This window comes from Trachypithecus francoisi, unplaced genomic scaffold (genome assembly GCF_009764315.1).
Source record: "Trachypithecus francoisi isolate TF-2019V2 unplaced genomic scaffold, Tfra_2.0 Lachesis_group19, whole genome shotgun sequence".
NCBI classification, from domain to species: Eukaryota; Metazoa; Chordata; class Mammalia; order Primates; family Cercopithecidae; genus Trachypithecus; species Trachypithecus francoisi.
In genome coordinates, this window is record NW_022681464.1 from 48,012,749 (window position 1) to 48,040,132 (window position 27,384).

At 50.6% G+C, this 27,384-nt stretch overlaps 1 protein-coding gene across 1 annotated transcript in view; it reads left to right on the forward strand.

Moving 5' to 3' along the window:
- Positions 1-11,272: 11,272 nt before the first annotated feature.
- PARD6G (par-6 family cell polarity regulator gamma) overlaps positions 11,273-27,384 on the forward strand; it is a 94,786-nt gene continuing 78,674 nt past the window's right edge. The window contains 1 exon segment of the mRNA XM_033178445.1: positions 11,273-11,563. Within this exon segment, the coding sequence (XP_033034336.1) occupies positions 11,492-11,563 (72 nt within the window). The 5' untranslated portion in view covers positions 11,273-11,491.

The window sequence follows — 27,384 nt, forward strand, 5'->3', positions numbered from 1 at the left end:
CAAGTAGCCGGGACTACAGGTACGTGCCACCAGACCAGGCTAATTTTTGTATTTTTAGTAGAGACGGGATTTCACCATCTTGTCCAGGCTGGTCTTGAACTCCTGACCTCAGGTGATCTGCCCGCCTCAGCCTCCCAAAGTGCTGGGATTACAGGAGTGAGCCACTGCGCCCAGTCTTCTTCTGCAGTTTCAACAATCAACTGTGTGATTTGCCTTTCCTTCAGCACCGAGATTTTATTTTTCTTTCCTAATTATTTCAAACATGAACTTTGGTTCCAGGGAACTAGTATTTCCTTGATTTATAAATTCAGGGTGGCTTGGCATGGTGGCTCATGCCCGTAATCCCAGGTCAGGAGTTCAAGACAAGCCTTGCCAACATGGTGAAACCCCGTCTCCACTACAAATGCAAAAATTAGCCAGCCGTGGTGGTGGGTGCGTGTAGTCCCAGCTACTAAGGAGACTGAGGCATGAGAATCGCTTGAATCTGGGAGGTAGAGGTTGTGGTGAGCCAAGATCATGCCACTGCACTCCAGCCTGGGTAACACAGGGAGACTCCATCTCCAAAAAAAAAAAAAAAAAAAAACCAAAAATTGAGGGTCATCTCACAGATGATCTAATAAATAATGATTTGTCTTTAGAAATTCACATTATTAACTTTTCTACTTTTAGATATCATGACTGCTGTGACTTGAAGGACTTATCTAAACAAAGCCTTAAAAAACTAGGGTGGGCAGTGGTGAATGGGTTGGGGGTACCCACATAAAATCCCCAAGACACCCGGGAGCCCATGTCCCCATGAGTGGGACTGCAGGCAGCTGTAGCAGACTGGATGGGAGAGGACAGCAGGCAGGAGAACTCAGGGTCTGGAGGCCATGGTTCTAAGGCCAGAGGAAATCATCGGCAAACTTAAATCCAGAGCTTGACAGGATGAAATTTGTGATTGTCAATGAATATTTGCCATTATCAAGCTCCTCCAGGCGGGCTGCAGTGAGGACAGCGCAGCATCAGGCCAGGGTGTTCCTACCAGGAACGCAGGCTCTGCACCTGTTTAGGAGGAAACGCTGGGCAGACCCAGCTGGGAGTCATCTCTGCTCTTTACATCTGTCAAGGCTGTGAAAACTGAGAGTCACCTGGATGTGGTGGTTCACACCTGTAATCCCAGCACTCTGGGATGCTGAGGTGAGTGGATCACCTGAGGTCAGGAGTTAAAGACCAGCCTGGCCAACATGATGAAATCCCATCTCTACTAAAAATACAAAAAATTAGCCATGCGTGGTGGTAGGTGCCTGTAATTACAGCTACTCCGGAAGCTGAGGCAGGAGAATCTCTTGGAACACAGGAGGCGGAGGTTGCAATGAGCCAAGATGGCACCACTGCAGTCCAGCCTGGATGACAGAGCAAGTCTCCGTCTTAAAAAACAAAAACAAAAAACAGAAAACTGAGCCCCATGAACAGTTCCCGAAAAAGAAACTGGGCCCACATGGAAATAAACATTTTCTCCCAGCTGGCAATGAAGTGAAATTGGTCTGCAGACTGGACTTTCACATAGAAACCATGTATTTCCTAATTGGGGGGTTACGTGGGGATCAACTGGAGGAGTGTTCCTGCTTTTAGTCAAACACAGGGAGGTATTCTTTGTGAAGCTGCAAACCCAAACCCTAGCCCTGACCTGAACCCTAACCCTAAACCCAAACCCTAACCCTAACCCTAACCCTTACCCCTTACCCCTTACCCCTTACCCCTTAACCCTAACCTTAACCCTTAACTCTTAACCCTAACCCTAACCCACAGGGTGATTGTGGTGGACAATCGGGTATTTGTTTTTTTTGGAAACTGTCCCCCGTTTTTCCCTGCCCATTACAGGCACTCTGGGATAAATCCTGGGGATCCCTAAGGGCCCCAGCAATGGAAAATGCTCTACTGAACCATCAGACCTGGGAAGCTTATTAACATCTTCCGCCTATGAGCCCTCAGCTCTAAAGGAATGCACGCATACCCCATACACTTCACGGGGCTTGTGTGTATGTATCAGATAAAGTGATGCATATGAGAGCACTTTGTAACCTTAAAACTCTTGGAGAAATGGAAGCAGTTACGACTCTAACTCCCCTCTTTTTCTATTCTAGTGGAAAAGGGCTATGTCACAATTCCCTCACCCCAGTCCCACTCCCCTCAGGCACATAAACCCAAATAAACACAATCTAAGCAACTGCAATGTGCTCGCTGCATAAATGTAGTCTTTTTTTTTTTTTTTTTTGAGACAGAGTCTCGCTCTGTCGCCCAGGCTGGAGTGCAGTGGCCCGGATCTCAGCTCACTGCAAGCTCCGCCTCCCGGGTTCACGGCATTCTCCTGTGTCAGCCTCCCGAGTAGCTGGGACTACAGGCGCCCGCCACCTCGCCCGGCTAGTTTTTGTATTTTTTAGTAGAGACGGGGTTTCACCATGTTAGCCAAGATGGTCTCTATCTCCTGACCTCGTGATCCACCTGTCTCAGCCTCCCAGAGTGCTGGGATTACAGGCTTGAGCCACCGCGCCCAGCCATAAATGGAGTCTTAATACAAATCCCACCTAATTACCACTGAACACCTGTGCTATATAGAACTTGAGTCATTACAGCTTTTGCTGCCCTGAACATTGAAGGTTCTACAACCTCCAGTCTGTTCTCCGTAAATCTTTTCTTTCGAGAGGCATACCCACGGGGAACTTGAGAACACACGTGGCTTCAGTTACTAGTTTTGGATACAGAACAACTAAAATGAAGCAGCTGAAAGCTCCAAACACACTCACTGTCCGGGCTGAAAGAATGCTCCATGGCTGACAGGACCACGCTGCCATCCCTAACCCACAGCTTCCCGCCCAGGGCCAAGGATCCACTGCTTGCCAATCCTAGGCCAACAGGCAGTGGCAAGGTGGGGCGGTGGGTAATGGGTAGATCATCATTTCCACTTAGGTTCATTGGCCAGAGCTTGCTTGGGTGGTAACACCTAGCTGCATGGGAGGCTGTGAAATGGACCTTGCTAAAATTGAGGAAGATGGAGATATTCCATTTCTAAAAAGGGGAAAAATGGGTATCCGTGTAGGGTCCAGTCCCACTGAGTCAGTGGGTTTTTCTTCTGTGTGCGGAGACGAGAGATTGTAGAAATAAAGACACAAGACAAAGAGATAAAAGAAAAGACAGCTGGACCCAGGGGACCACTACCACCAAGACATGGAGACCGGCAGTGGCCCCGAATGCCAGGCTGCACTGATATTTGTTGGATACCAGACAAAGGGGCAGGGTAAGGAGTGAGAGCCAGCGCCAATGATAGGTCACGTGGGTCACGTGTCCACTGGACAGAGGGCCCTTCCCTGCCTGGCAGCCGAGGCAGAGAGAAAGAGAGGAGAGAGAGGGAGACAGCTGACACCATTATTTCTGCATATCAGAGACTTTTAGTACTTTCACTAATTTGCTACTGCTAGCTAAAAGGCAGAGCCAGGTGTACAGGATGGAACATGAAAGCAGACTAGGAGTGCGGCCGCTGAAGCACAGCATCACAGGGAGGTGGTTAGGCCTCCGGATAACTGCGGGCGGGCCTGACCTCCACAAGAAGTGAAGGAGCGGAGTCTTCTCTGAACTCCTCCAGGGAAAGGGAGACTCCCTTTCCCGGTCTGCTAAGTAGCAGGTGTTTTTCCTTGACATTGATGCTACCGCTAGACCACAGTCCACTTGGCAACGGGCAACTTCCCAGACGCTGGCATTACCGCTAGACCAAGGAGCCCTCTGGTGGCCCTGCCCGGGCATAACAGAGGGCTCGCATTCTTGTCTTCTGGTCACTTCTCACTATGTCCCCTCAGCTCCTGTCTCTGTATGGCCTGGTTTTTCCTAGGTTATAATTGTAGAGCAAGGATTATTATACTATTGGAATAAAGAGTAATTGCTACAAAGTAATGATTAATGATATTCATATATAATCATGTCTATTATCTATATCTATCTATTATAACTATTATTATTTTATGTATTTTATTATACTGGAACAGCTCGTGCCCTTGATCTCTTGCCTCGACACCTGGGTGGCTTGCCGCCCACATATCAGGGGAAAATCACAGTATCCAACATACCACTCTAATCGGGAAAGTTCTGTTTGCAGGTGTCTCTGAACACTGCCTCTCTCAAGGTCTTGAGACAGGCCCAGGAGAGCTGGACCCAGATCAATCCCCATCCTGCACCTCACAGTGAGTGGCATAGAGAAGCCTTCGGTAGACTTGGTGAATGCCTCCTGCAGGTAAAGGCCCTTCATCCACAGAGGTCCCCACTACCCACATCTGCTGACCCTATCTCACACGAGGTGCCAGCCAGCCAGAGCTAGTTCCTGCTTTCCTACTCATGTCTCACAAATTTCAAAGGGGGCCAGGTCCGATGCCCACTCCCCACCCTCCACCCCCCTGCTCTGCACTCACATAACCTCCTTCAAAAGACCCCAACCCCCTTCAAAAGACCCTTCAGACCTGGTTACCCCAGATAGTGACCCTGTCTTTCCAACAACCTCACATACGTGAAGGTATGCGGGGCAAACATCACCCAGCTGTCAAACACACTCACAGAGCCCTCCTGTCCAGGGCACAGCTGGTGCTCTTGCTGCCTGGCGACCCCCATGCCTCTCCCTTCAGCTCCCGCTCATATTCTTCCCTCAGAGCATCACTCTCCTGAGACAGCTCGGTGACGTCACTGTGAGAGGCAGTGCTGCCACGTCACAGGATGAGGGCCGAAGGAGGAGACAGGGTTTTAACAGCTGAGTGAGTAGTCAGCCAGCAAGTTTCTCCACACTTTTCTGAGCAGGACAGCAGGACACAACCAATACCTGGGGCAGAGGTTAGACCATGCCCACAGGGAGGCCACACCCACAGAGGGCAGACCACGCCCACAGGGAGGCCACACCCACAGAGGGCAGACCACGCCCACAGGGAGGCCACACCCACAGAGGGCAGACCACGCCCACAGAGAGGCCACATCCACGGCGAGGCCACGCCCATAGAGACTCCCCTATCTCCATCCCCATCCCCACCCCACCCAAGTGGGGCTATCAGTCACATCAAGGAGGGGTGCCTGGGTTCCCCCATTCCTGCTAGTGGGAGTACAGCTTAGAACAATGTTTTTGAAGGCAATTCAGTGGTACCTTTCAGAAATCAGTGTAAGAAACCTGGATGAATATCCCTTAAAAAGAAAAGTCAGGGATATAGAGATTAAATGCTAAACCTCTGTCCTCAAGTTCCCGTCCGGTGGAGAAGACAAAAAGGAAGCCAAGTCCCCCCTGCCCCCGCCAGCATGAGAATGCAATGCTAGAGGCACACAGAGAGGAGCAGTCCTTGGATGGAAGCCCCAGGCCTGCCGGAGGACGAGGAGTTAGCTAGGCAGAAAAGGGGACCAGAGGTCCAGCCAAAGTAGCTGCCTGCTCAAAGACAGGCCCTTGAGATGACCACACACAGAAAGGCTCACGGGTCACTGGAAGGATTGGGGCCAGGCTGCAGACAGGAACAGGCAAGTGCTGGGCTTCACAGACCACAGGGGACCAGCAGCCCTGACACATCCCTGGAAGAGAGGGTCCACCCAAGGGACTGGGTGACCCTTGGGCTGCCTGAGGTGGGACTGGGAGACAGGCAGTCCAGCAGGAAGACAGTCCAGAACGACCTTTCCTGGTGTAGGTGACTAAGCGATGATGTTTATGAAGGTGGAGACAGACGCTTCCCGAGAAGCTTGGGGAGAGAGGAGCAAGGTCAGAAGCGATGAGCTCCGTCTGCATTGCACACATCGAGCCTCGGTGACCAGTGACCCAAAGACTGCTTGAGACCATGTCTGAGAATCTGTGGATATGTGTAGGCAGAAAGAGAAGAAGAGGACCTGGAATTCTAGGACTTTCTCACCCCTGGAGGTCACAGGGATGTTAGTGTTTAGCAGGGAGTGAAAGTCCAGGCAGTTACTCTTGGCAGTAAAATTGGGAAATCCAGATCAACAACCAGAAGATATCAGAAGGACATGCAGAGGTACAGAGACTGGGACGTGAACCAGGAGACTGAGAGACTGGATCAAGGTCATCTGAGGGAGGCCAGAGGGTTTCCCAGTTTGTCCTTGGGCTGGGTAGCATTATTTGGAGTTTTTGTGGGATGCTCTAGAACAATTAAATGAGGCACGTATTGAGGACAGAGGAGACTACATATCAAGCTGGGTACTGTCTGAATCCAAACACTTGTCTTCCTTTGGGGCTAAGGATGGCTCCAGGAAGTTGCTTGTTCACTGCCTTCTGTGTGATGCTGTTGGTTTTACAACTTGAGTGATCAAGCAGCATATTCTGGGATGATTTCCCCACAGATCTAAGAATAAGGAGTTGATGCATATCCTTTTAGAGTGAATGAACTCTTCATGCCTGGCTTCGGGATTCTTGCTTTGGCTAGGACCCCAAGGCTAGAAGACATGAGTACTTCCTTCATGTTTGTATTGCCAGGGCCCAGCACAGGCCAGCACCATGGCAGAATTTGATGAATCAGAGACATTATCTCGGAGATGAACATAAACTGGGCCACCAAGAAACCATGTTGAAATAAACAAAAGGAAAAACATGCAGTTTCTTCTCGTAGGAAATGCAGCAGGATCTGCAACTACTTCGAACCTCTGAAATGTGTGCACCAGGAGATGAATCATGCTGATGAATGGATGCTGTGTGGCTGAAAACTGACCACGCTTTTCTGCCATAAAATCACATTCTGATATATTCACCAAGTCAGTGAAAAACTTTATGGATTGACTCTTTTTAAAACAGATCCTGAGACTCTAATCCATGCTTAGTGTAATAGTTGGAACAAAGACTGTGCTTCATGTTCTAGGTGCTTTTATTTGTATTTTGAAAAAGCGTCCCAGAGTTTTAATGCAAAGTCAGAGACAGCTGGGTAAGGTTTCCTGCCTTTTGTCTTTCACCTGGGGATGGACATGCAGGTCACACTGCAAGCTGGTTGAGGAGGGAGCCCTTTGCACCAATCTAGGGGATGCAACCAGGGTCACTTTGTAGGATGTGGGCAGATGCGAGCAATGACATCCATATGGCTCTGGAATGCAGGGAATTCATTCTGTGCTGGCTCACAGTGCCATCTGCTGAAAGAGCTACTGGAAAGTCAGTTTGGGCATGAAGCTTCCATTGAGAGTTAAGATATTACTGCATCAAAGAGGCAGAAGAGACCAGGCACGGTGGCCCACACCTGTAATCCCAGCACTTTGGGAGGCCGAGGTGAGTGGATCACCTGAGGTCAGGGGTTTGAGATCAGCCTGGACAACATGGTGAAACCCTGTCTCTACTAAAAATACAAAATTAGCCTGGCATGGTGGCGCATGCCTATAGTCCTAGCTATTTGGGAGGCTGAGGCAGGAGAATCGCTTGAACTCGGAAGGCGGAGGTTGCAGTGGGCCAAGATCGCACCATTGCACCCTAGCCTGGGCAACAAGAATGAAACTCCATCTCAAAAAATGAAAAAGAAAAAAAGGCAGAAGAGGCCTCTTTGAGCAGGGGAAGAGTAAAGGGTAAAAAGAAGGGATGCCTTTAGATGAGAATCAGGTGATGATGAGGCATAACTACTCTGCATTTCCTTATTTCAATCAAGTATCAGTTCTTCTCCTGCCTCATCCGAAAATATATTAGAATGCATTGCAAATGCAATAGTCTGCTGCTTCAAATGTTACAGTGATGCTTTCCTATTACCCAACAGAATTATCTTAGAGAATGTTTTCTTAGGACATATGTATCAGTAACAAATGTTCAATCATAAAAGAGCCTGCACTCATTTTTTTCTTCAACAGGGTCTCGCTCTGCTATGCCCTGGGGTGCAGTGGCATAATCACAGTTCACCACACACTCGACCTTCCAGTCTCAAGTAATCCTCCCACCTCAGCCTCCCCAGTCTCAAACTCCTGGGCTCAAACAATCTGCCCCTCTTGGCCTTCCAAAGTGCTAGGATTACAGGCGTGAGCCACTGCGCCCGGTCAAGGAACACATTTTACTGGGTCCACAACATGCTTGCTTTTTGCTCCTGATGGCTCAGTTATTAGATGAGTTCTTAGAAGCCGTGATTTGAGGAAGATTTAACCCCTACCCATTCCTATTTTCTCTCTCATTTTCTGTCCGAAACCAGTCAGCCCCTTAGAGGCTCCCATGGCCCCCTGGTTGTGTGAAAAGGCAGGCTATCAGGCCAGGATCTGTGGAGTCTTTTCTCTTTCTCTCTCTCTCTCCTTTTGTTTTCTTTCTCTCTCTTTCTTCTTTTCCTTTTCCTCCCTCCCTTCCTTCTTTTTGTGTAGATGGGGTCTCTCTCTGTCACCCAGGCTGGAGTGCAGTAGCACAATCATAGCCCACTGCAGCCTCAACCTTCTGGGCTCAAACGATTCTCCCAGCTTGGCCAGCTAATTTTTTTATTTTTTGGAGAGACAGGGTTTCACCATGTTGCCTAGGCTAGTCTCAAACTCCTGGCCTCAAGCAATCCTCCAGCCTCAGCCTCCCAATGTGTTGGGATTACAGGTGTGAGCCACTGTGTCTGGTAGGAGAGGGCTTTTGTTTTTTCCAATCTGGCTGCTGTACTGTGTAAAAGCCTTTCCAGCTGAAGGCTCAGATAATTTTTTTTTTTTGTCTATACCCGACTCAACTAAGAGCTCAAAGCCCTAGCGAATCCAGTTCAAGTCTCAGCTGGAAACTCAGGCTCCACATGCAACCGCAAGCTTTCCCACCCTTTTCTCCTGCTTTTGCCTGAAGATCGTGCCAATCAAGAACTGTGGAGCAATAGATGATTAAGATAAAGAAGCAGCACCTCTCACACTTCAGTGCGGACATAAATCACCTGGGGATCTTGTTTAAGCACAGATTCTGATTCAGTGGGTCTGGGGTGGGGTGTTGCTAACAAACGCCAGGTGTTGCAGATTTTGGGCCTTACACCACACTCTGAGCCAGAGGCATTGACGAAATGATCTCACTGTCATCAACCCGGTCCAGAAGCCAAGTCTAGGGCTACTTGAAATTCTGTAGCCTTCCAGCCTTCCTTTAAAAGGTGTCTTCCCACTCCAAAGCCCCCAGCTTGCTGGGTGGACCCCACCCCCACCTTCATTGCCTATAATGCTGCTCATTCCTCCACATAGTCCTTTTTCCCTCCATTTCTTAAAATGTGTCCGTTGGAGTTTCTCCCTCCGGATATTACTGAGCCTCTTCTAACCACAAAACAATGTTGCCCACTGTAGTGGGCAACGTGCAGTCAGCACTGAGCCTGTGACTTTTCTCAAGTCCAAAGACTTGCATTCAGTTTAGGAAATTTCCTTTGAAAGAATGTCAGCACCTCTGCCCGCCGTCTGCTTGCCAAGTGTACGTCTCTTGGCATTTTTTCTTTGCTTGCTTATTTACTGCACACGTGCCTTGTTTTGGAACTCTGTTTACATATCCGGTCCTCTGGTCAGCCTAGCATTTCTCTAAAGGGCAGTAATTATAACTCAGTGCCTTTGTAATGGTTCTCCCTGGCACTAAGTCCCAGCATGCAACAGGGTAAAACTTAGCAAAACTAAAGGAAAATCAGATTTCTATGGAAGTAATTTGTATTAAAGGCTTTAGAGGTGTGTACTTTGTGGCCTAGTAGTTCTAATTTTAGAAGTCAATTTAAAACATCAAATATAAGCAAATTTTAAAAACACAGTATGATATAAAAGCTAAACATTGGAAACATCTTAAATACCCAACAATAATGAAATGATTATAAATTATGCCTATATTCATGTAAGCACCTTTTAGAAAACATCTTCTCTAAGAACATTTAATAAAACTGTTCTGGCCAAGTGTAGTGACTCACATCTGAGAGGCAGAGTAGGGAGAATTGCTTGAGGCCAGGAGTTTGAGACAAGCCTGGACAACATAGAGAGACCCCTGTCTTTACAAAAACAAAAATAAAATTAGTCTGTGTGGTGGCACAAACCCGTGGTCCCAGCTACTCAAGAGGCTGAGGTGGAGGGATTGCTTGAGCCAAGAAGTTTGAGGCTGCAGTGAGCTGTGATTGTGGCATTGCACACTCCAGCATGGGTGACATAGCAAGATCCTGTTTTTAGAGGGAAACAAAGTTCATTATATAGCATAAGGCGAAAGGAGCAAGTTGTAAAACTAGATAAACAGCATAGTTACAATTTTATAAAATATACAAATATATGTGCAGAAAAATAAGTGAAAATAAAATACACCAGAGGTTAATACAGTTGATTGCTGAGTAGCATGACTACAGGTAACTTTTACAGGTTTTTTCACTTCTTTGCATTCTGCAGGTTTCTTTTGCAATGAATGTATGGTGAGATTTATAATTATATAGCTTGTAAATTACAACAATTCATAGTATACTTTACAATGATTTTTTTAAAACTGTCTTGTCTTCTGAACTTCATCACAAATTCCTCAAGGGCAAGGACTGTTTCTTTGGTGTCAGCAAGCCCCTGTTTCAGAGGCCTCTTGATTGGTATTCATTGATGCCGCTAGTAATTGATTCTTTGTCTTAACAGGTTCTCTTTTTCTAGCTGCCTTAGAAAAAGTCTCCTTTCGGATCAGGCAGGTCTACAAGTGCTTCTGATCCTCTCCCTAAAGATAGGCTATCTGATAAAGCCCTCTAAGCCTTTATTTTTATTTTTTATTTTTTGAGACGGAGTCTCGCTCTGTCTCCCAGGCTGGAGTGCAGTGAGCGATCTGGGCTCACTGCAGCCTCCGCCTCCCGAGTTCAAGTGATTCTCCTGTCTCAGCCTCCCCAGTAGCTGGGATTACAGGCACCCACCACCACACCCGGCTAATTTTGTATTTTTAGTAGAGATGGGGTTTCACAGTATTGGCCAGGCTGCTCTAAGCCTATTTCATAAAACCCTTCTCCCAAGCCATCAACAACTTGACAATTAGTACTGACAGGTGATGCCTTTTGGGATCAGGTCTCTAGTGGTTCTCTTAGCATTCTTCTCTTGCATAGCACCCAAAAAACAACGGCAAAAATCAGCCCCTATCCTAGGTTGCTCCGTGGAGGCCATCAAAACGAGACGCCCTGGCTAGTTGCGACGCTCCTTTCCCCAGGCTCTGGGATTGTGGAGAAGATAGCGCGCACCCACTGGCGATCCGCCGCGGAGCTGCAGCGTGGGGGTGTGGCGTGGCTGGTCCTCCGAAGCGCGGGGCGGGGATGTGGGCGGGGACATGGGCGGGTCCTCCGGGGCTCGGGGGGCGGGGCGCGGGCGCGGGCGCGGGGAGGTGGGGCGGCGCGCGCCGGCGTCCCCCGCGCTCCTCCCGCGCGCGGCCCCTGGAGTCCCCGAGGCGCGCGGCCAGCCCAGCTCGGGCCCGCAGCACCGGTAGCAGCCCGGCGGCCAAGCGAGCGCGGGCCGGGCCGGGGCTGGGGCCGGGGCCTGGGGGCGCCGCCCCCGGGAGTCTTTCTGCGGCCCCTGAGGAGCAAGGGCGACGACGAGGCTGACCGGGGCCGAAACCATGAACCGGAGTTTTCACAAGTCACAGACCTTGCGATTCTACGACTGCAGCGCGGTGGAAGTCAAGAGCAAGGTAAGCCCCCCGCTCGCCCCGGCGGCCCTGCGCCCTGTCTCTTGGCTAATCAATGGGGCGCCCCGCGGAGGGGAACTGGGGCGGCGTGGAGGCGACAGGCGCCGGCGACAACTTTCGAGTTCGGGCGCCGCGCGCCGCTCCGCGGGACGCGCACTGGGGACCCCGGCCGTCCTTCCCGCCCCCCGCGCGGACACAAAGCCCGGCAGCCGCGGCGCTCAGAGGGCCGAGGGCCATCGGACAGTCCGTGCAGACTCTGGACCCGCTCCGCGGGAGCTGCTCTTTTGTTCCACGAGCGAGAGGCGATCGGGGCGCGCCACACATTGGAGGGGAGGGCGGCCTTTCCGGGGCGAATTGAGGGCCAGGGGCTGCTCGGATTCGGGGCCGTGGAGGGGCTCTGGGGGCCCGGACCGTGGGATGGCCCTGGCCAAGGCGCCTTCAAGGCTGCAAAGGACGCTTGTTACCGGCCAGGAGGAGACTTGCCGCCGGCTCCGAGCCGGGCGTCCCGCACCCGCTCGGTACCGAACATCCAGGCACCAGGCGCGCTCCCCGGCGCAGACCCAGGGCACGCACCGGGCTCTCCCCCTGCCCAGACCCAGACCACGCCTCCCCGGGCGCGTCCCCGGGCCAGACACCCCACCCCGCCCCCACCCCAGACTCCCCAACCTCCGGACGCGCCCCCGCCCTAGACCCAGCCCACTCCCCCGGGCGCGCCCCCGGCTCAGACCCAGACCCCTCCCGAGCGCGCCCCCGGATCAGACCCATACCCAGACCACCCCCACGGGCGTGCCCGGCCCCTCCCGCTGCCTGCGCCCGGGCGGAGCGTGCCTGAACTTGCAGGTCGCGATGCGCGTCTGGGTAATTGGCTGATAGGATCTGGCGCTTCTGCCCTTTGCGGGGGCGGTTCCTTCGCCACAGATGCTGTTTGTGAGGGTCTCCTTGGTGGACCCCGCAGGCTGAGGAGGAGCTGCAGTGGTTCGGGGTCCTGCGGGAGGGGGTCCCTCTAGTCTTTTGCTGGCTATTCTCTGGAAGTTGAGCGGCCCTTTCGCCCTTTCTTCGCACCCCGGTTTTCAGAGTTGTAGGAAAGGCTCCTAACGGCGGAGTGGGAGCCCGCACCCGCAACTCTGTGCCTATCTTGGGCGCAGGGTGGGTGTTCCCTCCCCGGTCTCTGGGGAGGCAAGTCTAACAGCCTTCTCTCCCTGTGCTGCTCTGACGTTTGGTGTAGGATTTCCAGGGTGTCTGCAGAGGATTAAGGGGGTTGTCCCAGCAACGGCGTGGCCACCTCTCCAGCCTGCTACAGTGATTTGCAGGATCCTTCTCTACTTAGGGGTACATGGTCTTTTAACGAATCCCTCATTTATCATAAGATCCTGTCCTTACCCTTGCCCCATGACCTCGGCCCCACACCCATCTTCTCTGGAGCACAGAAGTGCCCCCAACTCCCCCAAATCAAGTGTGCCAGCTGTGGGTTAGGTGAAGGGAAGAGCCCACAAGCATGGGTGGCAGGTTTCTTTAGCTCAGTGGGAACACGGCTGTCTGGAGCTGCACTATCTAGTACAGTAGCCAATAAGCACGTGTGGTATGTAATCTTATTTAACTTTTTATTTTGATGTTATTGTACATTCACAAGTAACTGTGAGAGAGGTCTATATTCTCAGCCTCTCAGCCTTTGCTCAGCCTCCCTGATGGTGACACCTCGTGTGACTAGCACACTGTCCTATCCTGGACCTTATCGGGTCTCAGCAGCGTAACACACTCATTCGTGTATGCCTAGGTCTGTACGGTTGTGTGACCACCAACTCAATCAAGGTGCAGAACAGTTTCGCCCTTTCATCCTAGGATCCTTCCTGCTCCCCTTCACAGCAGCTGTTTAACCAGGGAGGACTGACTGGTTAACATGAACGTTAAAGATTCAGTTCTGTGCTCATTGGCCCTCTGCAGAGGGTGGCTGCCTCCTCACACACACAGCTCCAGAAAATCAGAGGCCTCAACAAGGCCCAGGGTAGGTCTGGAGGACACGCCCTCACCAGGCCTCATCCTGCAGTCCTGGGCTGCTGGCACTATAGAGGCTGCCTCTGCCTTCCCTGGGGTGTCAGCCTGCCTGTCTCTGCTGACTCCTCTTGGCAAAGAAGGGGTGCTGCCTCACACCCCAAGCATGGATTCAAGTTCAGATGCAGCAGATGCTTGTCTGGAGGTGAGTGGCAGAGCTAGAGTTTTGGTTGAACTTGAAAGGGCCGCACTGACCTGGGCCTTACTGGACTTGCTGTTGTGCCCTCCCCACCATGATGGGGCTGAACTTACTGCTTGTCCAGAGGGTCCCTTACCCCTTTATGGTTACTGTTTGTTACTATGGCGTCTATCTCTCTAGGGAGACGCTGTTGTCAAAATACAGCAAAGCCTTATGGCAGCCTAAATGTAGCACCATAACACCATGGTTTGGTTTGTGGGGAAAATGGCGTCTGGGGAGCTAAGTCCAGCCTCAGTTCTGCCACCTACTGCATTTGTGAGCCTTTGGGCAAGTCATTTACCTTTTCCGAGCATCAGTTATGTCATCTGTAAAATGGGCATGATACCTTTTCTGCTTACCTCTCAAGATGAAATGCATTGAATACAAGAGCACTTTGAGTTAAATACTGCAGGTCAGAATTATTTGGCATTTTAAGATACTGGGTTGGAAAACTGCCTTAGGTTCTCTCAGAATTTTTGCCATTAACCATTTGCCACAGATGGTCAGTCCCCGGTGCTTAGGGACAGGATCCTGGTGTGTGTGCAAGGGGGCATGTGATCTTTGATTTTGACCCGGTGGTTCTTCCCCGTTTTGCAGCCCCTTATACTTCTCCAAACATTTTTACCTTAATTCTAGAGATTCGTCTGTTCCTCACCAGACCAGCAGCAGTATGTACTTGCGATTGCCTAGTTCTGTTTGTGGGATCACCTTTTTCCACTTAGCTTTGACTTTTGCCTCACCTTCCACAGGAGCTGCAGTGGGGAGGGAGGCGCTATGCAGATGTTTAGGGCGTTTCAGGTGGAGGAAAGCAAGAGTCCTTGGCCACCTTAGAATGTAGCAGAAAAGCCAGTGCTGGGATTGGAAGGGTTTTACAGGGGGCAGCAAACGGAGATGAAGTTTCATGTGAGGAGAAGACAGCAAGCACCACGGCGCCACTATGAACTTACAACGCGTTTAACTATATCAGTATTTCGTCCATTCCCATATTGTCTGCATAAGCTTGAAAAATCCAGAGAAACACAGCTTATCCCCTCCCAGCAGTGTGCTCAGCCTAGAGCCCTGAGTTCCTTCGGACTCGAGCATAGATGGCCCACTGCTCAGGGCCTCGGCCCATGCTTTCTTTGGCCTGTGTATCCCTAGTTTGTGGCTTCCCCTACCTGAAATGCTTTTTCTGAGAATCTGCCCTATCCTGAGGACCTTCTTAGACAGCTCCCTCTTCTACAAAGTCATTCTGGATGCCTGTGCCAGACCAAGCTTTCTCCGTCCGACCCCTTCTTGGTGTTTCTGGTCATCTTATTGGCACTTGTCATGATGCTGGTGCCACGGTTATGTTCGGCACAGATTGTCTGTCGTGTTGATTATCTGAGGGAGACGGTTTTCATCCCATTTGTGCTTCCTTATTAAATGATGTTGGGGCTATTTTGGATTCTAAGCAAACAGTGTCATCATGTCATCGTAGGAAATGTAGAAACCACAGCCAAGCACAAAGGAGGACAAACACCATTGGTGGCTCTCCTGTCCAAAGGTGAGCCACTGTTAAATGTTGCCTCTGGCCTTCTGGTCTTTTGTGTGCATGTATGATGCATGCAGTTTTGTGTTACAGAATTTGGGTCAAATAGGCATGTCATGGTGTAGCCAGCTTCCGCCTCCAACTTATCATGTACTGCAAATGTTTTTCATGTCATTAATATTTTTAGAAAACAAAGAAATGACTGCATCGTATTCCTGCTCCTGTCTAAACCATGACTAACCAGTATCTTAAGTTAATCCCAAGTTTTTCCATAGTAAACAGTGCTGTAAATAGTATCTTTAAGTCTTTAAATAAAATTATATATAGAATATACACTTTTTTTTTTTTTTTTTTTTTTGAGACGGAGTCTCGCTCTGTCGCCCAGGCTGGAGTGCAGTGGCCGGATCTCAGCTCACTGCAAGCTCCGCCTCCCGGGTTCACGCCATTCTCCTGCCTCAGCCTCCGGAGTAGCTGGGACTACAGGCGCCGCCACCTCGCCCGGCTAGTTTTTTGTATTTTTTAGTAGAGACGGGGTTTCACTGTGTTAGCCAGGATGGTCTTGATCTCCTGACCTCGTGATCCGCCCGTCTCGGCCTCCCAAAGTGCTGGGATTACAGGCTTGAGCCACCGTGCCCGGCCTTTAGAATATACACATTTAAAATATGTAAAGGTTATTGATTATATTAAACCACTGCAAAATTCTTACTGATCTTTAGAACAAATTCCTAGCAGTGACATTACTTGGGAAAGGTATGTACTTTTAAAGGCTTTGAGTACGTATTTCTACTTTTCTTCTGGAAAGTTTATTTTACCAATTTATAGATGCTGTTTCATATCTATTCATTCATCTGTCCTTTCTCCCCATCCCTTTCTTCTTTCCTCCTCCTAGCACTGGACATTTTCTCATTCTTTCCCAATTAGATAAATGAAGTGGTATCCCATTGTTTTAATTTGTATCTCTTAAGTTATTAGTGAGTTAAAAATTTCATATTTATTGGCTATTTGTATATTTATTTTTAACTGCCTGGTTTTGTCCTGAATCCTTTTTCTCTGTTAGTTTTCTTGGGAGTTAATAAATATGGGAGCTTCTTGTTCACAGTGTTTCCAATCAGTGCAGATGGTGCTGAGGGTGACTGGCTCTGAGAGTGCTGTGACCTTGCCCCCAGACATTAAACTTGGGCCCTCCAGGATGACAAGGATATGAGGAGCCTGTTGGTTGGCTGACCGACGCACTGGCTGGCCAGGTTCTGCTGGGGACAGCCAGGCGGGCGGTGTTTTATGTTAGTATATCTCCTCTGGTCCCCACGATCTTATTGCTGGCTGAGGCCGTTGGCTGCCATAGTGCTGCAGGAACTTGCCCTTCCAGCTGTGTGATGTGCGACAGCCGGTGGGATGGAGCTGAGGCCAGGCCTCCCAATTGGGTGGCTGACACTTGCCTCCTGTGGGCCAGTTGAGAACTGCCTGGACATGGTTTGACTCACCTGTGTGTGTCAGCTACGCCCTTTTAAGACTTTAGTTTTGTTGTATTTGTGCATGTCTGTGCTTAAACAGGTTCGGTGACTTGATTTGGGAAGTCACATCTTAGGGAGACTTACCAGGGACCCAAGTGCGGAGTCAGCCTGGGGGGTACTGATGGCGTCACTGCCCCCGGGGAGGCTGCCCATTTCTTGTAGGTCTGTGGCCTGTGAGAAGCAAAATTCTCTGATGGCCTTCCAGGGGGCACTCCAGCTAGCCGGGGGGTAGAGCGCTTTCCTAGGACCCATGGCATTTCAGATAGAAGGTCCTAATTTTAGGGAAGTGAAGCAGTATCAGGGAATGGGAGATGCAGCCATCCAAGGTCTCAGAAGCTCTGGCGTTTGTGAGTCATGTCCAGAATTAGTACAAAGAGGAGAGGCATCCTGATCTTTTCCCATGAAGGGGTCTCCATGACCTTTAGAAGCAGCAAGAAGGGAGCCTGGCACGACAGCAGCAGAACCTCCCAGGTGGTTAGACTTGTTCACCTGGCTGCTTACATGTCAAATCCACTTCCTCTGGGCAAATTTCTACTGCGCCGTGACCCTGGGGAGCCATGGGAGGCTGTGTAGCCCCCAGCCTCTTCCCAGCACGTACCTGCAGCCCTACTCCGAGGCCCCCAGGCCGGACGTTGCCTGCTGTGCAGAGGTTGTGTTCCAAAGTATTAATAACATTTACTAATGCCCCTACAATATATGTGTATATATGTGTCAGGGACTGTTCTAAATACGTGGCAGTTGTGGATAGTTCACTAATGCCCATCACCATCCTGTAATGTGGGTTCCTTTATCACACCCACCATACAAATGAAGAGGAAACTGACTCACAGGGCGCTTCACTGACCTGCCCAAGGTCATAAAGCTCATAAGAGGGGCCGGGACCCAGACAGTCTAGCTCCAGAGTCTAGAATGGAAACCACCAGTTGTCCATGGCTGCTGGAAGAGGGCTCATGCCCCTCTCAGAATCCAACATGCTGTGAAATCCAAAGTAGGACACGGGTACACACATTCCCAGCTCACCATGCGTAGGATGAGAGACCCCCTCAGCTGTCTGAATCTGGAGCTTGCAAGAAACAGCTGGGAGGGTTAGTCTTATGTTTTGTGGGAAGAAGTGTTAATTTTCTTGCATCACTGTAAAAGGTTCTTGCTGCATGGCCTCAAGGGAAGTCCTCTATTCAGTAGCTGTTCTTTCAAAGTCTGATCTCATCCATGCATTTGTTTACTCATTTACTGAGCAACTATTGTGTGTCAGGCATAGGGCTTGTGCTGGGGTAAAACTTACAACATCCCTGCCTTAAAAACACCAGTGAAGGTTCAGTCAGGTAAGTGGACAGATTTGGGTGAGGTGGAGTGTCCTTTGTCTTGATAATCAAATATCACCAAATCCACAGCTTCACATCTCCTTGAAATCGGAGGTTTCCGGTGCAGCCCAGTCATCCCACCACCCAGCAAGACCAGTCAGTGTTCTGGGTCTCCCCCGAAATTGCTCTGATAGTCTCTGCATCGGCAACAGTGATGCCTGTGTGAGGTGGTTTGAGATTCTAGGTCTCCATAGCTCCCAGAAGCAGGTGGGGTCCAGTCCCCACTTGTCCTTATTTGGGGTTCTTTAATCCTCCCCACATGTTTTTGGAGGCCAGTTCAGAACCCTAGCCACGTTTCTCGATGGTGTGCTGTGTAAGGAAGAGGGCAGCATTGGAGGTGGGAAGAGCAGTGCTTTGTTTATAGTAGGGACACAATCAGTGTCCCTTGGGTCGAATTCAGATGAAAAACAAGTGGGTTTTCCTGAAAGCTGCCGTTCAGGAGTGGTCTGTGAAGCACATTTAGAAAATAACTACTTTTTGAGAAAGGGACAACTACTTGTACTTTTGAGTTGGTGCTGGAGCAAGTTAGGACTTTTGGGGACTATTGAGAAGAGATGATTATATTTTGCAGTGTAATAAGGACATGAGATTTGGGGGGACAGGGAGAATGTTATAGCTTGGATATGTGACCATCCAAACCTCATGTTGAAATTTAGTCCCCAATGTTGGAGGTACAGCCTAAATGGAAATGTCTGGTCATGGTGGTGGATCCCTCATGAATGGCTTGGTGCCATCCTCGTGGTAATGAGTGAGTTCTTGCTCTGTGAGTTCTAGCAAGAGCTGGTTGTTAACAAGAGCCTGGCTCCTCCCCCATTGCCTCCTCTCTTGCCACATGATCTCTGCACAGGCCGGCTCTCCTTCCACCTTCCACTGTGAGTAGAAGCAGCCAGAAGCCCTCCCCAGAAGCAGATACTGGCACCATGCTTCTTGTACAGTCTGCAGAACTGTGAACCAGTTAAGCTTCTTTTCTTTAGCAATTAAAATATATCGATACATTGATTTGCCAGTTGGCTTATTGCCAGGGCATCCCTGAGAGGCGTTGGTGGCCCTGCCCTCTCCGTCGCTGTGAAGGTAAGTGGCGCTAGTGCTGCAGGTGGGGGAGAAGGTGAGGCACTTTGGAAATGAACAGCCCCCACAGCTATTTCTGTTGCTGCTGGCGCCTCCTGAGTTTCTCGGTGCTCAGAGACAGACCAGGAACCCGTCTGTTGCTCCGCAGCTCCTGGGGTGCTTGTGCCCTTTCCTTGTAGACCAAGCTTGTCCAATCCATGGCCTGTGGGCCACATGTGGACCAGGATGGCTTTGAATAATGTGGCCCAACACAAATTCATAAACTTTCCTAAAACTTTATGAGATTTTTTTTTTTAGGCTCATGACCGGTCATTGGTGCATTTTATGTGTGGCCCAAGATGATTCTTCTGCTTCCAGTGTGGCCCCGGGTACCCCTGTCGTAGACCATCAGCCCTACACACTTCTGCTTGCAGAGCTGCCTGGGCACACTCAGGTGCTCCAAGGACCAGCCCACTGGGAATGGGGTGGCTGGACCAGGCACTTCTGGTATAGCTGTGTCATCAGGTACCTTTGACCCCCTCTTCTCCCTGCTGCTCCCATGTTCCTGGGGTCTGAGGACGTGCTCTCCTGCACCCTGGCCCCTGCCCCACCTCTCCCTTATTCTCCCTTCACATCAGTCACCCATCCCATGCTTCACAGACAGTGGCAGAGGAGTCTAAGAGGGTAGGGCTCCACTCCCCAGCCCCAGCCAGAGCAGATCTGCTTTGTTTTGAGGTACATGTGTAGCATTTTACGTGGGGGGGGGGAAGGCTTTCGCTGCTTAAAAAGTTTGAAAACCACCATAGTGCAGGATGCTTTCAGCCTGGGCACTGAGGCCCTCCCACGTGGCCCATGTGAAACTACTAGTTTGTCTGTCACCTCCCACCTCCCCCTGCCCCTCCCCCCCATTCTGTGACCTCCCAGCAAACCGATCCTGTCCTACTCTTGACAGTGGAAGTTCAGCCTTGCCTCCCTGCCTCAGGTCTCAGATCACTGCCTGTTCAGGAAGCTGTCCCAGACCCCCTTAGCCCAACGACAGTGTCTGCTGGGTTCATTGAACGTATTACAGTGAAGTACTCTCATCTTAAGTGTACGGCTTGGTGATCAAGCTGCGGAACATTCCAGCATCCAGGAAGGTTCCTTCATGCCCTCTTCTAGTGAGTACCTATCCCCGAGGTAACCACTATTAGGTCTCTATCACCAGACCAGTTTTTTATTATTAGGTTGAGCACTGTCTGTCTTCTCTAGTTCAGTGTCATGTCTGCACGATCCATCTGTGTTGTATGTATCAGTAGACCTTATTTTTGATGGAGACTTAGTATTCCATTGTGTGAGTGAGCTTAGGTGTGTCCTGCTGATGGAGGTGGGGGCTGTTCCCAGCAGATGTTCTAACCCATGTCCTCTAGTGGCCACATGCACATGCTTCTCTTGAGCATATAACATGCTTGCTGTTTTGACTACTCACACGGACACTCATGCTAATGACCTTTAGCCACTTGGGCTGATGGCTTTATTTATGAGATGGGTCTTGTTCTGTTGCCCAAGCTGGAGTGCAGTGATGGAGTCACGGCTTACGGCGGCCTCGACCACCTGGGCTTGAGTGATCCTCCTGTCTCAGCCTCGTGAGTAGCTGGGACTACAGGCGCATACCACCATGCCCCACTAATACTGGCTTTCAGTGATGCAAGTCTGCCCTATGGGGGTGATCTCGGTCATTGATCTTACCTGTGACTCAGCATTGGGATTGTTCCTGGCTCTGGTGGACACAAAGACTGTGAACCCTGTGTGGATTTGGGGTGAGGCAATTGTAGGTCCTGGAGGCCTTGAACCACAACTTATTAGCTATTTGTTGATTAATCAAAATCAGAAAAGATCCTTTATCTTACAGAATTTAAGGTCCCCACTGCTGATGTGTGAAGGGCTTTCACAGCCCTTCTTCTAATTCTGTGGTTTGATTGGCTGCTCTTATGCATTTCCTGGCTTTTCTTGAGTTCACACCAGCTGACCAATCTCTGGGGCCCCTCTGGTGGGCAGGATGTTGTGGGAGAAGCTGGGACCTGAGATGAGAACAGGCCTGGCACTGTGCCAGAGGTCCCAGGACATCTCTGTGCCGGGCTCTTTGTGTACAATGGAAGTTGGACAATCTTTCTTGGAAGACGTGCCTGAGCTTCACATGTGGAATGAAGACCTCACAGCAGCTTCACTCATGGTGAGCTGTGGACACCCACAGGGCCAAGAGCTTCCACTCCACCTTCAGCCTGGGAGGTGTGCCTGGCTTGCCTGGCTGGCAGCTCATCCCTTCTGCACTCACAGGAGGGTGTTCGTGAAGCCTTTGTGTCTCGAGGGGCATCAGAGCACTGTGTGGATTTCTCTGCTCCTCCTAAAAGCCCGTCTGCTGAGTGGGTGCGTTTATTTTCTGTCTTATCACGTCAGTACGCTTGTCAAAAGCTGGATTATAAATCAGTCAGTTCTGTGGTGTCAGATCTCTCTTTTTGCCTTGGCTTCTGAGACAGGATGGACCGTATGCCTATGCATGAGCCCTCAAGAAGCCTCTTTCTGGGGACCTGAGCTCGGGTGTGAGGCCCCTGAGGTTCCTGCTTAAGGTGTGAAAGAGGAGTTTGGGGCTGTTACAGCTGTCATTTTTAGGTGATCAACTGTTCCAGAGGATTTGGAAACAAAAGCAATGTTAGCACCTGTGTCCCATGGCTCGGGGCCTCCATGGCTGGCTTTCCACCCACAGTCCTGACCTCATGCCTTGCTGGTGTCTGCAATAATACGGGCTGTTTCCTTGGGACAAAATAAACTTCTCTGCCTTCAAAATGGTCCCTCCTGAGGGGGAGGAAGTGGCACTGACCCCTGTGGCCTGCAGTCACCTTGGGCCCATCAGCACCTATGCCGGTGCAGGGATGAGAGGGAGTGCAGCCCAGCTGTGGGGGCAGGCCTCCTGGGCCCTGTGTGAGACCCGCCTGTTCTAGCCACCGGGCTGTGCGGTGGTGCATGAGTGATTGGTGCTGAATGTTAAATCCTGTACCTCCTCAGGTGGCTTTGTTTTGTTTACCAACTTTGCATGAATGTTCTCCGTTGTCAGAGGTGGCATAGTTTGCCTGGAAGGTGACACTGTGTGTCTGCATGGACAGGAGCAGCAGACATCAGAGAGATGCAATTGAGATAAACGGTATGTTGACTAAGCCCCACTCCACTCCTCAGGATATGAGCAGCTGGGGTCCCTGCGTGCATGGAGGTCTGTCCCTTGAGGGTCTCACTGTTGAGGAGGCCCCACTCCCCTACTCTGGAGATGAGCAGCCCCAGGTCCCTGTGTGCATGGAGGTCTGTCCCTCAGGAGGGTTTACCTGTGAGCCAACACTCACCTGTCCTGCACCACGAGCTGGTAGCAGTTCCCCAGGGATGTGGCCCCACGGGTTGTAGGAAGGACCCCACTCAGGGATGAGCTGCTTCCTAAATGCCCTCATGCATCCTAGACCCTCTCCTCAGCTATGTGAGCCTCTGATCCTGCCCATGAATGCTTGTGTGGGCATGTTTGACCCTGTGTCCAGTCTGTCTGGTGGAGACGGGGCAGGTGCAGTGATATAGTTTGGCTGTGTCCTCACCCAAATCTCATCTTGAATTGTACTCTCTTAATTCCCACATGTTGTGGGAGGGACCTGGTGGGAGATAATTTGAATCATGGGGGTGGTTCCCCCACACTGTTCTCGTGGTAGTGAATGAGCCTCAGGAGATCTGTTGGTTTTATGAGAGGTTTCCACTTTCATATCTTCCTTATTTTCTCTTGCGGTCGCCATGTAAGAAGTGCCTTTCACCTCCCGCCATGATTCTGAGGCCTCCCCAGCCATGTGGAACTGTAAGTCCAATTAAACCTCTTTTTCTTCCCAGTCTTGGGTATGTCTTTATCGGCCGTGTGAAAATGGACTAATACAGTAAATTGGTACCAGCATAGTGGGGTGTTGAAAGATACCTGAAAAGATAGCTGAAACTGTGGAAGCAACACTGGAACTGGGGAACAGGCAGAGATTGGAACAGTTTGGAGGGCTCAGAAGAAGACAGGAAAATGTGGGGAAGTTTGGAGCTTCCTAGAGACTTGCTGAATGGCTTCGACCAAAGCCTGTTAATGATGTGCACAATAAGGTCCAGGCTGAGGTGGTCTCTGATGGAGATGAGGAACTTGTTGGAAACTGGAACAAAGTGTTAGGGTTTAGCAGAGACTGGTGGCATTCTGCCCTGCGCTAGAGATTTGTGGACCGTTGAACTTGAGAGGGATGATTTAGGGAATCTGGTGGAAGACATTTCTAAGCAGCAAAGCGCTCAAGAGGTGACTTGGGTGCCATTAAAGGCATTCAGTTTTTTTTGTTTTTTTTTTTTTTGGACGAAGTCTCGCTCTTGTCCCCCAGGCTGGAGTGCAGTGGCGCGATCTTCGTTCACTACGACCTCCGCCTCCCGGGTTCAAGCGATTCTCCTGCCTCAGCCTCCCGAGAAGCTGGGATTACAGATGCCTACCACCATGCCCGGCTAATTTTTGTATTTTTAGTAGAGACAGGGTTTCACCATGTTGGCCAGGCTGGTCTCGAATTCCTGACCTCAGGTGATCTGCCTGCCTTGGCCTCCCAAAGTGCTGGGATTACAGGCGTAAGCCACCACGCCTGGCCAGGCATTCAGTTTTATAAGGGAAGCACAGCGTTAAAGTTTAGAAAATTTGCAGCATGACAATGTGATAGAAAAGAAAAACCCAATTTCTGAGGAAAAATTCTTGCCGGCTGCAGAAATTTGCAAAAGCAAGGAGGAGCCGAATGTTAATCCCCAAGACATTGGGAAAATGTCTCCAGGGCATGTCAGAGACCTTCGTGGCAGCCCCTCCCATCACAGGCCCAGAGGCCTAAGAGAAAATGGTGTTGTTGGCTGGGCCCAGGGTCCCTGAGCTGTGTGCAGCCTAGGGACTTGGTGCCCTGCGTCCCAGCTGCTCCAGCCATGGCTGAAAGGGGCCAATGGAGAGCTCGGGCCGTGGCTTCAGAGAGTGCAAGCCCCAAGCCTTGGCAGCTTCCATGTGGTGTTGAGCCTGAGGGTGCAAAGAAGTCAAGACTTGGGGTTTGGGAACCTCTGCCTAGATTTCAGATGTGTGGAAACGCCTGAATGTCCAGTCAGAAGTCTGCTGCAGGGGCTGGATGCTCATGGAGAACCTCTGCTAGGGCAGTGCTGAAGGGAAATGTGGGGTTGGAGCCCCCACAGAGTTCCTACTGGGGCACTGCCTAGTGGAGCTGGGAGAAGACCCAAAGTCCTCCAGACCCCAGAACGGTGGATCCACTGACAGCTTGCACTGTTCGCCTGGAAAAGCTACAGACCCTCAATGCCAGCCCGTGAAAGCAGCTGGGAGGGAGGCTGTACCCTGCAAAACCACAGGGACACGGAGCTGCCCAAGATTATGGGAACGCACCTGTTACATCAGCGTGACTGGATGTGAGACCTGGAGTCAAAGGAGATCATTTTAGAGCTTTAAAATTTGACTGCCCTGCTGGATTTCGGACTTGCATGGGCCGTGTAACCCCTTTGTTTTGGCCAGTTTCTCCCATTTGGAACGGCTGTATTTACCCAATACCTGTACCCCCACTGTATCTAGGAAGTGACTAGCTTGCTTTTGATTTTACAGGCTAATAGGTGGAAGGGACTTGCCTTGTCTCAGGTGAGACTTTGGACTATGGACTTTTGGGCTAATGCTGAAATGAATTCAGACTTTGGGGGACTGTTGGGAAGGCATGATTGGTTTTGAAATGTGAGGACATGAGATTTGGAGGGGCCGGGGGAGGAATGATATGGCTTGGCTCTGTGTCCCCACCCAAATCTTATCCTAAATTGTATTCCCATAATTTCCAGGTATTGTGGGAGGGCCCTGGTGGGACATAATTTGAATCATGGGGGCGGTTCCCCCACACTGCTCTCGTGGTAGTGAATGAGTCTCACAAGATCTGATGGTTTTATCAGGGGTTTCTGCTTTTGCATCTTCCTATTTTCTCTTGCCACCACCATGTGGGAAGTGCCTTTCAACTCCCGACGTGATTCTGAGGCCTCCCCAGCCATGTGGAACTGTAAGTCCAATTAAGCCTCTTTTTCTTCCCAGTGTTGGGTATGTCTTTATCAGCAGCGTGAAAACAGACTAATCATGCAGGGAGCACAGGCCCAGGACTGCAGGCCTGGCCACCTCATCCACTTCCTTCAGCAGCCCTGCAGTAGGCTTTCTGCAGTGGAGGTCAGAGTACTCCTGGTGACCCACCCTGGACCCTGGTGTGGACATCACCTAGCAGAGGCCTGTTGAATTGTGTGGCTTGCGGGGTGGGGGCAGAACCTACTACTGTTTATCTCCACCCTGAACTGCGGGCTCTGGTCACACTCAGCACAGCTTTTCGCTCATGGAATTATTAAAAGATTATTTCATTTTTTAAAAATGCCCTGAAAAACAGCCCCCTGCCAGCAGTGAAGGGACAGGCCTAGGAAAGCAGTGGCTTCTACTCAGAGATAGAGCTTGTGGTTCAGCTGCAGGAAGGCTGAATCTGCCAGCAGCTCAGGCCCACAGTGTGAGCCCAAAACAGGTTTACTATTCTGCACTATTATAATTCCATACATGCAAGAGGTCTCCCTTTACTGTGCTTGCAACTTTGGGTTTTTGAGAAGGGCTCAGCAGCCATCCCTGTGGATGCCTGTGAGATGCTGAACCCATCTCTAGGCCTGGGGGAGAACAAACAGCTTGGTGAGCAAGTTGAGCGCGTGAATTGCTCCCATTGGCTGGGGTCTTATTCTCTCACCAGGGCCTATGTTGAGCACAGAACATGTATTCATATTAGATTCGCACCACTACCCTGGGATGAATGTTTTTATCCATTTTACAAAAGGGGAACAGAAATCTGTTAATTTATTTAACAGAGAAGTTAAATAAATTACCCAAAGTTACACAGCCAATACAGGTGAGGATTGGAACCCAGGAGTGTCCACTCAGAGCCTAGCTCTTTGCAGCTTTGCTGTGTTATCTGTCTGTATTTGTACAACTCCAGTGACCCAGTCTGCATTCCCTCAGCCCCTGCCAGCGAGCAGCACAGCTCGGATGCAGAACTGCCTAATTCCTCCATGTATCATGAGCTCAAATGGGAATGGGACCCCACTTTCTTCCACAGGCTGGAGTTCCAGGCATCTGCCTAAGTGAATTTACCTTTCAGGAAAGTCTTGTGAAGGCAGGGACAGATGAGCAGCTTGTGCTCATGCCTCAGACACTTGGGCCAAGGCCAACCCCCTAGCACCCCTCCCCTGGCCCCCACTCTCAGCATAGAGTCTCCTGAGCCCTCACTTGTTTCTGGAGCAGCCCTGGCCCGTTCATCCTGCTCCCTTGCTGATGGGCCATCCTTGTCCATTCCCTCCGTGAGGGGCATCTCCTCCCACCTGGGGTGTTCCTTCCCACAAAGGGCACCCCTTGTACCTGAGCTTCCATTTGGAATTCTCTCTCCCATCATTTGAAAAGACCCTTTAGGTCTTTTCAAAATTGTCTTCTTGAATTCAGCCTCAGCTCCTTCATTTACTAGCCTTGTGACTATGGGCAGGTTATTAAACCCCTCTAGGTTTCAGTCTCCTCATTTGTAAAGTGGGAACAATGGCATCTCCCTAGGGTTGCCATCAGGATTAAAGAGAGCACGCACACAGAGCTCGGCATAGACTCTGTCTTCTCTCCTGTACGGTAAATCCCTTCTGGACAGAGACCACGTTCATAGACCTCCGTGTCCTCCACTCCTTCCCCTCCCCAGCTCCTACATTTAGCAGGGCTGGGTGCGTCGGTGGAGAACACATGCATGAACCAGTGGCAGGCCCTCTGCAGGGACTGTCTGCTCAGAGGGGACCACAGGGTACAGTGGGTTTAGCCGTCACCCTGGGCAGTCTGACACGATGCTCGTCTGGGCAGTTGCGAGTGCCAACAGCTGGGCCATCATCGCTCTGGATCTTGGGTGGACAGCACCTGGGCAGGTGCCAGGCACCACCTCATCTGACTCATAGGTGTGTGGCCCGATTTTAAACCGTCCCAACGTGTCAGCCCAGGAAGTCATTCCGTAGCAAACAGTGCCGAGTCCCACGCTCTCGCAGGTTCCTCATTAGGATGTCCGCCTGTATTTCTTTTAAGACCC